Source organism: Myotis brandtii, unplaced genomic scaffold, assembly GCF_000412655.1.
Source record: "Myotis brandtii unplaced genomic scaffold, ASM41265v1 scaffold775, whole genome shotgun sequence".
NCBI lineage: Eukaryota > Metazoa > Chordata > Mammalia > Chiroptera > Vespertilionidae > Myotis > Myotis brandtii.
In genome coordinates, this window is record NW_005371106.1 from 380,371 (window position 1) to 396,167 (window position 15,797).

The 15,797-nt window shown below is 40.3% G+C and overlaps 1 protein-coding gene across 4 annotated transcripts in view; it reads right to left on the bottom strand.

Moving 5' to 3' along the window:
- The window catches only part of ZC3H12C (zinc finger CCCH-type containing 12C), a 75,628-nt gene that overhangs the window by 23,929 nt on the left and 35,902 nt on the right, over positions 1-15,797 (bottom strand). For all 4 annotated transcript variants that reach the window (XM_014530780.1, XM_014530779.1, XM_005883174.2 and 1 more), the window contains one exon: positions 11,851-12,602. In XM_014530780.1, coding sequence (XP_014386266.1) covers positions 11,851-12,530 — 680 coding nt within the window. In that variant the 5' untranslated portion in view covers positions 12,531-12,602. The remainder of the gene's footprint in view (positions 1-11,850; positions 12,603-15,797) is intronic.

The window sequence follows — 15,797 nt, forward strand, 5'->3', positions numbered from 1 at the left end:
TGCTTGTATTTTACAAATATATGGGCTGTTCTTGATAGAAAGGTTATCACAACTTATACATTTTCTTTTTTTAAAATATATTTTTATTGATTTCAGAGAGGAAAGGAGGGATAGAGAGGTAGAAACATCAATGATGAGAGAGAATTATTGATCAGCTGCCTCCTGCACATCCCCCACTGGGGATCGAGCCTGCAACCTGGGGACATTGAACCCTGATCTCTAGGTTCATAGGTTGATGCTCAACCACTGAACCACACTGGCTGGGCAAACTTATACATTTTCTCTGTTCATATTCTAATTCTAAAATCTATATCTGGTTTCTGTTCAACTTTAAGAAAATGATGGTAAGGTCTGACCCGGAGTGCTTTTCTATATTCAGTTAACACTCAGATTTATACCAACAGCAGCTGGTTTCTGACGTGTTCCTTTTTTGGGGGTGGGGGGAGGAGTGAAAACTGTCAAGAAAATGGTTGCTTTATTTCTCTATTCTATACCATTTGATTGGTAGAGAAAAGTCATAATATTCTTAGTTCATCTTTTTTTCCAGGAGTTGTCTACAATTTAACCTTTGCACATATATTTTTTAAGCATAAGTAGGTCTCCTTGTCTCCAGTCTTAGTGTTCAAATTCTCTAAATTTATCTGCAGAGTGATCTTTCTTAAAGGCAAATGATATGCCACTTCTTCCTTGCTTAAATTCAATAGCATGAATCCTACTGGCTAAAAGTGATCCACCTGAGATTATTAGCAAAGAAAATATTTGTCCTAATACTCTACACAAACATGCACCAATATTGCTTACCCACCGTCTGGAGATTTGATCTAAACCCAGAAACCTAGCTTCAGTGTCCAAGATAGAGAGCTTATAATGGTGTGTGGTGGTGGTGGAGTTTCAATAGTTTGTTCATATCAAAAAGAAAAGTGTCGCCCTAACTGGTTTGGCTCAGTGGATAGAGCATCGGCCTGCGGACTCAAGGGTCCCAGGTTCGATTCCAGTCAAGGGCATGTACCTTGGTTGCGGGCACGTCCCCAGTGGGGAGTGTGCAGGAGGCAGCTGATCGATGTTTCTCTCTCATCGATGTTTCTGACTCTCTATTCCTCTCCCTTCCTCTCTGTAAAAAATCAATAAAATATATTTAAAAAAAAGAAAAGTGTCCAGCTTCCTCTCTGACCCAACAGAAGAATTTGTGCTACAGCATAATGCAGAGGCAGTGCTGAGACTCTGGGTTTTCCTTGTTCACCATTCTTATCTACACTAATAAAAGAGAAAGGTGCAAATTGACTATGTCTTCGTGACGCTCCATAGCCAATCAGGAGTGAGTATGCAAATTAACCCAACAAAGATGGTGCGTTAATTTGCATACACATGCACTGATAGGCCAGGGCGGGGTGGGAACGTCCCGCTCTGCTAGAAGCCGGTCCATCCTTGCTGCTTGACACAGTCACTGCAGGGAAGAAACATCTGCACAGCATATGTTTCAAGGGACCTGGCGTATATGGCATACTGTTCTTAATATGTTTGCTCCCCTTTTTAGCGCTATGTGTTTTAACCAAGGTCACCTCTCCGAGAAAGGTTGTTTCCCCAGGTGGGGATTCCCTGGAGTTAGGGAGGGAACAAAACCCTTTAACTAAATGCCAGGCGGGTAGTTAATCACTTTAACTATGAACAATCACACTTAAGCTACATAATCTTTACTTAGGATAATCTCCTTCAGTTACTTCCTTGTAGCTTAATAGAACAATCGAGTAACCTTGGAATGGAGATAAGAAACGCCCTAACCTTTGGAATAGAATGGATAGGATTAAAATCAACTGGTATAAATACAGATGTAACAGGAGAAATAAACACAGAACCTGGCTGTAGAACCTGGCTGTAGAACCTGGCTAGAGAACCTGGCTAGGCTGCTGATCAACTGAACGCTGTCTCTGTGTCATACCTTCATTCTTCGCCGACTCCGTCCACACTTTTGGGAACCCCTGGACCTGCTGGGGTTGGACCCCAACACCGCTCAGCGAGTGAGCAGACAGTAGGGCCCTGCTTGCCCCTGGCTGTGGCAGCAAGGGGCAAGCAGTCCTCTGCAGGGCCCCCACAGAGAGCAGACACCAGGGTCTGCGGTGGCATCAAGCAGGCAGGTCTGCAGAGGGAGCAGGCCTAAGCCGTCAGTAGGACATCTCCTGAGGGCTCCCAGATTGGAGAGGGTGCAGCTCAGGCTAAGGACCCTCACCCCCCGTGCACAAATTTAGTGCACCAGGCCCCTAGTCTTTTATAACATCTGGTAGAAGCTAAAGTAGAATATAGAGTTATAGTTAATTTTAATAAAGTCATGAAAGCATATTGAAGAAATCAAGGACTTTCAGGAATCAAGGGCTACGACACTCAACTGGTCACACTCCCATCCCCAATGGCTCACAAGGTTGTACATCATTAGTGAACTGACAAGTCATCTAACGTAAAACCACAGATTAAAAGAGTGCTGGATTCGTTTAAGGAAAAATATGAATTTAAACTATTATACCTACGTGGATTGACTTAATTCTCTACTTCACTGCTAAACCATCTCAAGTTTAATGGAATCACAAATGTGAAGGCTTGTAAAGCTACTTAGAGGAAATAAAAATCTCAATATCATAGAATTTCATTTCAGAAATATTAATTATGCTTTATTTCTGTGTCTGTATCTGGAATATACATTTCATTGTATATCTACATAATCAAGTACCTGCCCTATTAAGGAAAGAGGCCCATTTGCTGAATGACCAATTTGCTAAATTATTTTCTTTTTTTTAAGAATTAAAATTAACTGCAGCTTTTTGTCAGGAATCTTTAGCCCAGCTCCACTAAATGTAGATTTCATTCTTTTTTTTTTTTTTTTAATTAAATCTTTATTGTTCAGGTTACATTTGTTCCTCTTTTTTTCCCCCCCATAACTCCCCTCCTCCCAGTTCCCGCCCCACCCTCCGCCCTCACTCCCCACCCACTGTCCTCATCCATAGGTGCACGATTTTTGTCCAGTTTCTTCCCGCATCTCCCATTCCCCTTTCCCCGCCAAGAATAGTCAGTCCATTCCCTTTCTATGTCCCTGATTCATTATAATCACCAGTTCATTCTGTACATCAGATTATTTATTCACTTGATTCTTAGATTCACTTGTTGATAGATGCATGTTTGTTGTTCACAATTTGTATCTTTACCTTTTTCTTCTTCCTCTTCTTAAAGGATACCTTTCAGCATTTCGTATAATACTGGTTTAGTGGTGATGAACTCCTTTAGCTTTTCCTTATCTGTGAAGCTCTTTATCTGACCTTCAATTCTGAATGATAGCTTTGCTGGATAAAGTATTCTTGGTTGTAGGTTCTTGGTATTCATCACTTTGAATATTTCTTGCCATTCCCTTCTGGCCTGCAAAGTTTCTGTTGAGAAATCAGCTGACAGTCGTATGGGTATTCCCTTGTAGGTAATTGAGTCTCTTTCTCTTGCTGCTTTTAAGATTCTCTCTTTGTCTTTTGCTCTTGGCATTTTAATTATGATGTGTCTTGGTGTGGTCCTCTTTGGATTCCTTTTGTTTGGGGTTCTCTGCGCTTCTTGGACCTGTAAGTCCATTTCTTTCACCAGGTGGGGGAAGTTTTCTGCCATTATTTCTTCAAATAGGTTTTCAATATCTTGCTGTCTCTCATCTTCTGGCACCCCAATTATTCTGATGTTTGTACGCTTGAAGCTGTCCCAGAGGCTCCTTACACTATCTTCGTATTTTCGGATTCTTTTTTCATTTTGCTTTTCCGGTTGGGTGTTTTTTGCTTCTTCGCATTTCAAATCTTTGGCTTGATTCTTGCGCTCCTCTGGTCTGCTATTGGGTGTCTGTATAATATTCTTTATTTCAGTCCGTGTATGCTTAATTTCTAGTTGGTTCTTTATCATAGCATCGAGGGTCTCATTAGTTTTCGTGACTCTCTCCTCAAGTTTATTGACAGCTTCTAGCACATTTTTGCAAGCCCTCAAAATTGCGATTTTTAGCTCTATATCCTCCATTTCTGTCATGTTTTTTTGTCTCCGCATTTTTTATGCTTTCTTGGTGCACCCCCTAGTGGTCTTTGTGCGCAGTCTTGTTCTAGTTGAGCCTTGATTGTTGTAGTTAATACTAGAGGGATTTGACCACCAGGCCGACTGGCTGTGTGAATCAGCTGTGTCTGCTGCAGTGGGAAAACTTCTGTCCTCTGGGGGGGCGCTAATCTAGCCTTTGCCTGCGGCGATCCGGCAAATGGCTCTGCGCAGGGCTTGGGCGGGGCGGGCTCAACAGGGCGGGCGGAGGGAGCCGTTATGGTGCCCTCAGTCCTGTTCCCAGAGGCTCTGCTTCTCAGAACCCCCGGAACCGCTGCAAACCTCGGAGGGAAAGCTGCCTTCCAACTGATGCCAGACACTCCCGCTTCTCCCGTTTGGGTCCGAGTCCCCAGCGATTCGCCCGTATCTGGAGCTCAGAGTCTGAGACTCCCCCCTGACCGAAAACGACAACCGCGCTCTCAGCCACCAGCCCGCTTTGCGCGCGCACCTCCGCACCTGAGTTTTTTCCACACTGCGCCTCCTCTGAGCCTCGGTGTGCTGTTATTTTTCCTTCTAGTTGAAGAGTCTCTCCTCAGCCAGCCTTCCTGTGGTTCTGGGTGATGTCCGTTCCGTCTTTTAGTTGTATTTTTGAAGTGGTTGTTTGCGGCAGCAGTCTCCAGTGTTTACCTATGCCGCCATCTTGGTCTCTCAGATTTCATTCTTTTCATGTTTCAGAAACCAAGCACTTTTTGAATGCTTAACATTTTATATGCAAAAGTTTAGGGCTTTCTCTAAACTTACTTTACCCTCTTTTTTACTTTTGCGTACTATGTCCTCTTTGCTCCTATATCTAGCAGTGAAATACCTGTCACAAATTATGCTAGACTACGTTCTGGGTATTTATCTCAATTTATGCTCATTCAACAAACATATCCAGAGCTTCTATTAAGGTGACATTTTGAAATAGGATATTAAATAAGTCAAAACTAGATGTATGCTCCCCCAAGGCAATACAGGATCCCTGAAATTTTGGGACCCTCAGCTATATACTCTAGCTATGTACCTTGTCCCTGGGCAATTCTGGAGTCATCTAGATCTTAAGCGTATGTCTCCTTTATGAAACTGTAGCAATCATCATTGAAAACTGATGCTATAAACTGCAGTGAAAATAAAATGGGCTGCTAAACTGCTACTGTTAAATACTGAATAAAAAACAAATAACTAGTTTTCATTACATTAGTTACTATATTCAGGTTCTTTAAGGTAATAACAACTGCAATTTACTCAGTACCTATGACATGCCAGGTAACTGGTATTAATTATCTCTAATAACAAGCCTGCAATATAAAAATTTCCCCTTTTAATTTTGCAAACTGAGGCTAGGGAGTATAAATAACTTAGAATTCTGTAGAGAATTACATTTTTTAAAAAGTCTATTGAGCTAATTTTAATAAAAATGCCTTTGCTTTCCTACTTTTAATTTACATTTAAAGAATCACTTATATCAGTTCCATGGCTCGCATTTAAATGAAATGAAAATATATTTATCTTATATAGGGAATATATCTGAGAGATCAGGAAGGAAATAAAATAGTACTTTGTTCTTAACTCATCCCCACATTTACTTATTATGACTTATTACAATACGTATACATTTATTACAGAATAGGTTTGCCAAGCTTACGAGCAGGAAATTAATTTCAAAAGTAAAAGCATGTCATATTTTATGCGACATGAAATGGGTGAAATCTCTCTGCAATCTTTGTTAAATTAAGATTCTGGATCTGAAGTAGATATGCATTTTTAAACGACTTTGCTACTTTCAGTAGATCTCATAAATGGCAGAATGTAAACTGTTTACTATGAGTTTTTATGAGTCCCGGTACTTTCAAAGTTATGGATGTGGTCTGTTTTATTGTGACTGACGGTAAAATGCTGCTATAATAAAATTTCCTGTCGGCTTGCTCAGTCCTGGAATGCCTACGGCACTTCCACTAAAGTACATGACGGAGAGAAGGCCCGAACCTGCACCGCCCGTATTGACAGCAGGGACATGGCCGTGCAGAACAGTGTGGGGTGGAAGTTTGTTTTCATAACTACATAAGGAGAGATCTGAAATGCCTTAGTTATGCCATCGCTTTGTTTACACTAGAGCTCTGCTATGGATAATTTTCACCATGTGGGATGAGCGTTGTTTAGAGTGTTCGGTCAATGTTCAGTTGTTCAAGGACTTTTCATTTCCATTGAGAACTAGGTTTCAGTTCTGTGAGTTGACATCAGGCTGACCCAACTGTGCCATCATTTATCCTGATGATATCCATCTTAAACGTTCATTTCCAGGTTTTATAAATCCAAAGCTCTCTTTCCCCTCCAAGGCCTGCATTTCCTCCAATGCCAAATCTCCTACTTGGGCCTTTCTTGTCTCCTCCTTTAGAACTTTGCTTCAAAATTTTAACTCATATGTCAGCTCCTCTCCTGTGGAGACTTTCCCATCCCCTCAGCTAATATAGTTTCATTCTTAAGAACAAAACAAAATCCTTTCCCAACTTCTCTTCCTTCTCTTTCTCCCCTTCCTCTGTCAACATCTATCTATCTATCTATCTATCTATCTATCTATCTATCTATCATCTATCTATCATCTATCTATCATCTATATAAAACCCTAATATGCAAATAGACCAAACAGTGGAACAACTGAACAGCTATGACATGTGCTGACCACCAGGGGGGGGTGCATGAACATAGTGGGCATGGGCAGCAGGCAGCAGAGCACGGAACATGGCGGGCATTGTCCACGGCGGGACAGTGGAGCAGGTGAGCAGGGGTGCCAGACCAAGGCGGGGTGCCGGGCGCTGTCATCGGGGAAAGACTCTGGTGGTTACTGAAAATTCTTTGCTCCTGTGCGCTGCAGTCCTGCCCGATGCTCACACCCGCTGCCAGCGCCAGAGCCGCTGCTTGCACCTGCTGCCGGCACCTGGCACCAGCCCTGATCGCTCGGCGTAGTCAGCGGGTGTGAGTGGCAGCTGCTGGTCCCAATCTCCCCTCAGGAGCAGAGGGAGGTGGAGAAGCCCCGAGGGGCGATCGGGGCTGGTAGCCATCGGCACTGGAGCCACTGCTCGCACCTGCTGCTGGCACCCGGTGCCGATTCCGATCACTCGGCACCGTCAGTGGGTGTGAGCAGTGGCTGCCGGCCCCAATTGCCCCTCAGGGCTTCTCCACCTCCCCCTGCTCCTGAGGGGCGATCGGGGCAGCAGCCGCTGATGGTACTGGCCCCACTTGCACCTGCTGCTGGCGCCAGCCCCAATCTCTCCGTGCCATCAGCGGGTGTGAGCGGGGCCAGTGCCATCAGCACGTGGGAACAGCAGTGGCAGGAGCGGGGCTGCTGGCAGACAGGGGGCCGTGGTGGGAAGGGCTGGGTAGGGTGCAGAGGATGGGCCGAGACCCGCTCCTGTGCCCACCACAGCCTCTCTGCCCACAGTTCCTTTCAAGGTGCATGAATTTGTGCACTGGGCCCCTAGTTCTAGAATAAAAGTCTAGTGCTATTCCTTCATTTCTTGACTTCCTGCAATTGGGCTTCTATCTTTAATATCATATGGCATTCTTGAAGACAAGGACTTCCTGGCTGTCATGTCCCCTGATCTTTTTTTTAGTACAACACACCCGCATTTTCTCCTTAAAGTCTTTGAATTTGATGCCATTTGTATATCTCCTGGTTTTTCTAACACTATGCTTTTCTCTTTCTTTCTTTCTTTCTTTCTTTCTTTCTTTCTTTCTTTCTTTCTTTCTTTCTTTCTTTCTTCCTTTCTTCTCTCTCTCTCTCCCCCTTCCTCCCTTCCCTTCCCTTCCCTTCCCTTCCCTTCCCTTCCCTTCCCTTCCCTTCCTTTCTTCCTTTCTTTCTAAATATATTTTTATTGAATTCAGAGAGGAAGGGAGAGGAAGATAGAAACATCAGTGATGAGAATCATTGATTGGCTGCCTCTTGCACGCCCCCTACTGGGGATCCAGCCCACAACCCAGGCATGTGCCCTCGACTGAAATTGAACCTGGGACCCTTCAGTCCACAGGCTGATGCTCCATCCACTGAACCAAACCACCTAGAGCTCTTCCTTTTTTTAATCCTCACCTGAGGATATACTTATTTATTTATTGATTTGAGGGGGGGGGGCGGGAAGAGAGAAATATTGATGTAAGAGAGAACCATTGATTGGTTGCTTTCCGTACATACCCCTGACTTGGAATTGAACCTGCCACCCTTCGGTATATGGGATGACACTCCAACCAACTGAGCCATACCAGCCAGGGCACACTATGCTTTTTTCTAACACATTTTTCACAATACTTTCTCCCTGGATTATCACTTTCTTTTACCTCCTGACCTGTAGATATCCACACTGTGAATCTTGAATGGTTCATTGACCCAAGCTATGCATTAGAAATACCTTGGCACTTAAAAAAACGTCAGATTCTCTGAGGGTAGAGGCCTGGATTTGTAAGAACCCCTCTGATGATTCTGGTACTGGGCTATGGTTGCTGGGGCTCTTCTAGGACCTATTACGCTTTCCCTTATTACTCTCTCGCTTACCAAATTCATGGAATTTGGACCCTACATATTATCATGCTAAGGTACAGTAGGTCCTCGGGTTACGTCGGAGATCCGTTCCTACTGGGCAACGTAACGCGATTTTCGCCGTAAGTTGGAACCCACCTACATAAGCACCTACGTCACTCACATGGAGCACATACACAGCAGTAATGAAGCGAAACAGTAAAAAAAAAAATTAAAAGAAAGATAACAATTCCTGACCTTTACTTGTGGTAAATAAATAATAAAAAACATAAAGCACATATGTACATACATTGAAATAACGGAACTTTTTTCTTCTAAGTAAATGGGAGATGGCGACGTAACCACGAAACGATGTATGTCGAGTCCGACGTAACCTGAGGACTGCCTGTAATTGTTCACTAGTTCTGGATTAGTATCAGAAAAAAAAATCATTATGTGGCCATGTTTGGAAAAGATTAAACAGAGAGGTTATTTTTTGAAAGACCTCTCAAGGTTACATACATACTTCATACCGCTATGACATACATACATACATTTATTATCTATCTATCATCTATCTATCATTTATCATCCATCTATCTATCATCTATCTATTATCTATCAATCATCTATCAATCTATCATCTATCTATCTATCTATCTATCTATCTATCTATCTATCTATCATCTATCTATTATCTATCTATCATCTATTTTAATCCTCACCCAAGGACATGCTTAGAGAGAGGAAGGGAGGGAGGGAGAGAGACATTGATGTGAAAGAGAAACTCTCTGGGAGGTCAAGCCCCAACTCAGGTATGTGCCCTGATGAACAGCTGCTCTTTGGTGCATAGGAAGATGCTCAAATAATGGAGCCACTCTGGCTGGGCACACTGCTCTGACATTGAAAGCCCTCTTTTATAAAACGGTTGTTTGCATCCAAACTCATCTCCTACCTCCTATAATCCACTTTAAACATCACTGCCAGGTATCAGCATTAAGGCATAACTCTACTCTTGACATTGCCCTCCTAAAAAATCTTCAATTACCTTTGGATTAGGGCCAACCTTAAATTTCCTAGCCTGGTATTCAAGGCCTTGTAAGATCAGGCTTGAACCTTTGCAACTTGCTTTTGTCTTTCATTATATGATAAAAAAAAAAAAAAATGTATATCCCTGGCTGGTTTGACTAGGTGGATGGAGCGTCGGCCTGTGGATTGAAGAGTCCCAGGTTAGATTCCGGTAAAGAGCACAGGCCTGGGGTGCGGGTTCGATCCCCAGTGGGGGGCATGCAGGAGAAGGCTGATCAATGATTCTCTCTCATCATTGATATTTCTATCGCTTTTCCTATCTAAAATCAATAAAAATATTAAAAAAGAATGTATAGATTTTGAAGTCAGACATATTTGGATTGATACTATATTCTACCTTGGGCAAGTAATTTAAATCCTGCAAGTTTCATTTGCTTATAACTGCAAGTAAGATAATATAGCTTCCACCTACAAAGGTTATTTGGACAAGTTGATCCTTCTTACACCCTATCCAGAAGTACTTGTTATCCCCTACTAAAAACAGTGGTGCTCAAACTTCAGTATGCATCATTATAGTGAGGTACTGCTTACAAAAGGAGATGTCTATACCTTGATCTGGACTTGACAGGTCTGTGTGTGGACTAGGTAGGTCTCTAGAACGACACTGTGCAATAGGTGCTAGCTACATGTGGCTATTGAGCACATGCAGTATTGAAAGTCTGAAAAGAGGTGTGCTGTGAGGGTAAGATGTCCAACTTGAAGACATAGGAAAGGAACAATTCAAAATATCTCATTAACAATTTTTTAATTGATTATATGCTATAGTGATATTTTGGCTATATGAGGCTAAACAAAATTTATTATTTACATTCATTTTACCTGTTTCTTTTTTTAATTTTTAATCCTCATGGGAGGGTATTTTTTCCATTGACTTTTAGAGAGAATGGAAGGGAGGATGGGGGAGGGACCGAGGGAGGTACCAGAAAATTTAAATGACACATGTGCCACACATGATATTTCTATTGGACAGCACTGTCCTAGAATGTGCTTTAATTATTTTTAAAATTTATCTTTATTGTTGAAATTTTTTTAAAAAAATATATTTTATTGATTTTTCACAGAGAGGAAGGGAGAGAGGTAGAGAGTTAGAAACACTGATGAGAGAGAAACATTGATCAGCTGCCTCCTGCACATCTCCTATTGGGGATGTGCCTGCAACCAAGGCACATGCCCTTGACCGGAATCGAACCTGGGACCCTTCAGTCCGCAGGCCGACGCTCTATCCACTGAGCCAAACTGGTTAGGGCTATTGTTGAAATTTTTAACAAGTTCTTAGATCACCTTTTAAGAAACAATATATAAAATTCTGAGCTCTATAAAAGAATAACTGATGCCTTCATATATCTTTATGTCCCCAGTGTTCTAAACATTGTGGGCAGTTATCTGTACTGTACTAATTGAATTTAGATGCACTTTAAATTTTAAGCCATCAAAATTTTTATAAAATATTTTATAAAAATATTTCATTAGAAGTTCTGCATTTGTTTTTTCCCTCTCAGTTCCTAAATAATTATTTTTGAATTACATCTCTTAGGTAAAATAAAAATTGAAACTATTTGTTCCCAAATCATAAAGATAGTTTATTTTCTAAAAGAACTGTTTTTTTTTTCTTTTCTAAAAATATAATTTTATTGATTTCAGAGAGGAAGGAAGAGGGAGAGAGAGAGAGATAGAAACATCAATGATGAGAGAGAATCATTGATCTGCTGCCTCCTGCACGCTCCCTACTGGGGATTGAGGCCACAACCCGGGCATGTGCCCTTGACCAGAATCGAACCCAGGACCCTTCAGTCAACAGGTTGACGCTCTATCCACTGAGCCAAACAAAATTGTGGACTATTATTGTACTCAAATTCTTCATTTAAAACTAGTGGTTAACACTAAGCCAGGAACAAATGCTAATTTTTATAGCATAGTAATAGGGCCAGAAGAGAAAAAAAAAAAAAGAGAGACATATCTGGGAAGGAGGTCTCTATTTAGGGACAAATGGGGAAAAAATGGCTGACCACTCTAGAAGTAGAGAGATAGATCATTAAAGAGATACAATATGACATATGTAAGTTAATGTTAGGATGCAGAATAAACTTGACTTTAACAACTGTTAGAAGAGAAACAGTCACAAAATTAGAAATAAATTTTAAAGATACTTGGTAGTAATCACTGATGATTTCCCCCCTTACCTCATTGCCACATTGCTGCCATCAATAACGATTGGTCTCAGGTTTTCTCCATCATCGGTGACAATCTCTTGCATCGGAGAATCAGACCGCTGAGATTCCAGGGAGGACGTTTCCCGAATTATACTGTTCACTGTACTAACTGTTTGTTCAGCCTCACTTTTATTTCCAAGTTTGACAAGTTCTCCCAAAATATCATTGATTAAAGCGTCGGTACCAAGTTTGTTCAGCACAAGCTGAACCTGTTCTTCAGAATAACCTAACTTAAGTGCAAACTCCAGTTTTGTTTGGTATTCTCGCACCACGTCAGGGGGTTTCTTCACTTCCTTGGATGTCGTCTGGGGCTCTTCGGGTGTAAAGTCTTGTAAGATTTCACTGCCTTTGAGGACATGAGGCTCTAAACAGGGAGACCTACATAGTTGTCTGTGAGTCTTGGTTAATAAGCATGGCTCTACCGAAATGCTACTCAATTGTTCTGACTCATGATCAGAATTTGTGCTTTCTTCAGAGTCACCGGAGCTTGCATTCTCTTCAGACACCTCCTTTTCTGCCTTCCTGGAATTAACTTTATCCATTGTTGGTTTTTCTACCATTGACCAAGGTACAGATGTGCTTAACTGTGGGTCAGTGCTCTCCACACAAAGGTGGCCTAGGTCGTGCCCCAGATGATCCTTCAAGCCCATGAAGCTGTTCCGTGTACCTGACTCCACTTTGCTGCTTTTTCTGTATTCCTGAATGCAAAGCACCCCGTATTCCTAGAGAAAAATGTAAAATATTTAGAATTTAATATTTGTTTCATTTGTCTCAATATACAAGTTGAAAGAGAATTACCAAACTATAAATACCTATGTTCATTATGTTAAGCCCATATTCTCTCAACCCTCACCACCCTTGCCAAGATAGCCTTGTTTTGCAAATGAAGTTAGAAATTAGAAAGGCCATGTGACCCCTCCAAGGTAACAAAGTAATAAGTAGTGAACCGTATTTTTTTTACCAATTTTTGTCTGACTCTAAAACTCCTATTCTTCTCACTAAATCATGCTGCTTCTCAACCAGGATGGAAGAGATTTTTTTCAACTGTTAGAAAGGCCTACTATGTATGTTTCTAGAGTGACATATAGAATACTATCAAAAAGCATGTTTTAGATATGCTATGACAGTTTATGTACATTTAAAAAGATAATTCATAAAAAATTGTAAAAATTTTTTTAAAGAGAAAGCCATGTGGAAAGGAAGGAAAACACTAATTTATAATTGTAAAAGTATCATTAATTATAAAATTAATAATTTAAACAATCTAAAGACATTTCAAAAATGATTCCAGTACTGAGTTGAAAGAGCACAGATTCAGCAACAGCCAATAAGAAATTAAATAATTATAAAGTCAATTACATTCCATTTAAGAGATAGTTTGCCCGAATAATCTTATTTTGTAAATATTAAACACAGTAACAGGATGCAATTTTTAATGTTATGCTGCCCTTATTTATCTCCAGGGACACTGGAGTTTATTTCATTCCAGGAAGTGGGGAAAAGCTCTTTTAGTCTATACACATTTATAGAAAGCAGAGAAAATATTTCACATAAAATTAGCAGTAGCCCTGGCCAATTACTCAGTGGTTAGAGCATCAGCCTTCAGACTGAAGGGTTGTCGACTCGATTCCTGGTCAAGGGCATGTACTCGCTTGCAGGTTCCCCAGCCCTGGTAGGGACACATGGGGGAGGTAACCAATCAATGTGTCTCACGTCAATGTTTCTCTCTCTCCCCCCTCATTCCTTCTTCTCTCCCACTTGCTCTAGAAATCAATGGAAAAAATATCCTCGGGTGAAAATTTAAAAAAAAAATCAGCAAATAATTATGTACATTGAACAAATGTTAATTTCTTGAATTTTATAGGAGAAAATATTCCTATATCATATCAGATAACTAACCATTATCTGCATTTAATTAAAAAGTCATCTTTTCTCCTACTTTCCCCCCTATAAAATTGCTATTACTGTTTAAAATGCTTCTGCTGTTTTACCATTTTCCTCAGAGTCTATTGGGAATAATTGTTACTTCTCTACTAGGAACAGGTTAGCAAAATAAAATTATTTTCTCTTGTGCTTCATTGGAAGAACTGTATTTACATCAGTAGTTTACTTATTAAGGCAATCTCAGTGTATATCCATGGATATTGTAAGCTAGTGGCAGCTGAATCTGAGACTGTCATAAAACATCTATTTATATAACCTAAAAAAAAGATACTGGAAAAACATTTAATTCTAAAGCACTTTAACATCTTATTTACACTAGAAAGGAGCTATTATATAAATGTTAAAAGAAAATGCTAAGTGATTTTCTAAGTCCCACACTGAACGCATACTTGGTGAACTTACCAGTGCAAAATATTGCTACACAATGAAATAAATTATATTAATAATGGTAAATACTAGAGAGGAGAACATGGAAATCTTTCACTTGATACAATACACTTAAAATTCCTTCAGTGTAGAACTCCTGCATACTTACACAGGAGTTTTTTCAGATTTTACCCCTTGAGAAGACAGGTAATTTTAATATCACTGTTCTACTAACGTAGCACTCATTAGTTTTAAAGAAACATCAAACTCTCCTGGCTCCTGAACTGATAGAAATATTCCTTAGGAGAGCTCCATATACATCTGCTCCAGGATGAGGCTGTATCCATTTCAGTTTTTTTCTATTAATATGGATATTCATGAACCATATTATTTAGAATTAAAGAAACTTTGGAACCAAATCTTTACACTCACTGATTTATTAACTACTGTAATACACTGACACCATAATGCAAGTAACAAATCACCACAGCATCCTAATAAAAGGATATAGTTAAAAGAAAAATCTGCACTGTGGCCTTCGTAGAGCTCCCACCAAAAGTATTTTAAAAGAGGAAAACCTACTGGAAGCTGGGCTGCCTGGCAACCAGAAGCTGGTTGCTAAGCTGCACTCCTTTAACATGCCATCCTGAAGGCTAGCACAGTGAAAGCATAATTTGGTTTGAACAAAAGCCTATAAAAGAGACTGGGACTTAAGTGCGTCTGGTTTACCCTCCGAGAACAATGCAGCTGCCAAACCAATCTGGAAGCTCCGACATCATTGTTCTGTAAACCCCACAATCTGCTCTGACTGCAGGAAGTGTAGTTAATGGGCAACAGTTTTTATCTCCCCTGAAAAGTTTGGGTTTTGCAGAAGTGCTGTTGTGAGATAATTTTTCAAGATCATAATTCACTGACCAAATCTCTGAATTGAACTAGGAAATATAATTTTAATTTTGAGCAGTGTTTTTGTTATGGACTGTTTCAAACAAGATAAATACTTATAAAATATACAGCCAGCGGGGAAAATTAGAATGAAATGTTATGTTTACAGCATAAATAAAATTCTTAATTTTTCCAAGAAACAAAACCAGATACTGTAGTTTTTAAACTGAAAATTAGTCACCCTAAAAAGTACTTAAAACTTTATTAATCACCTTCAGTCTAATATAAAAAAGTACGGATAACACTATGTAAATCTGCTATGTAATTATATTATATACATAGAGAGAAAAATGGGATTATCAGTTGTTTGCTTCTTACAATATTAAACCAGATAAAACTCATTTGCATGTGAATGCATTTAGTGAATACCATACACCTTTAACTTGTGATAAATCATGTAATTTATATGTACTCTTTAAACCAAAAGTTTGAAATAATTGGACTAATATTATTTTAAAAAATATATATATTTATTGATTTCAGAGAGAAAAGAAGAGGGAGAGACAGAAACATCAATGAGAGAATCACTGATTGGGTGCCTCCTACATGCCCTACACTGGGCATCGAGCCCACAACCCAGGCATATGCCCCAACCAGGAATTGAACTGTGATATCTTGGTTCATAGGTCGATGCTCTACCACTGAGCCACGTAGGCCAGGTGGGC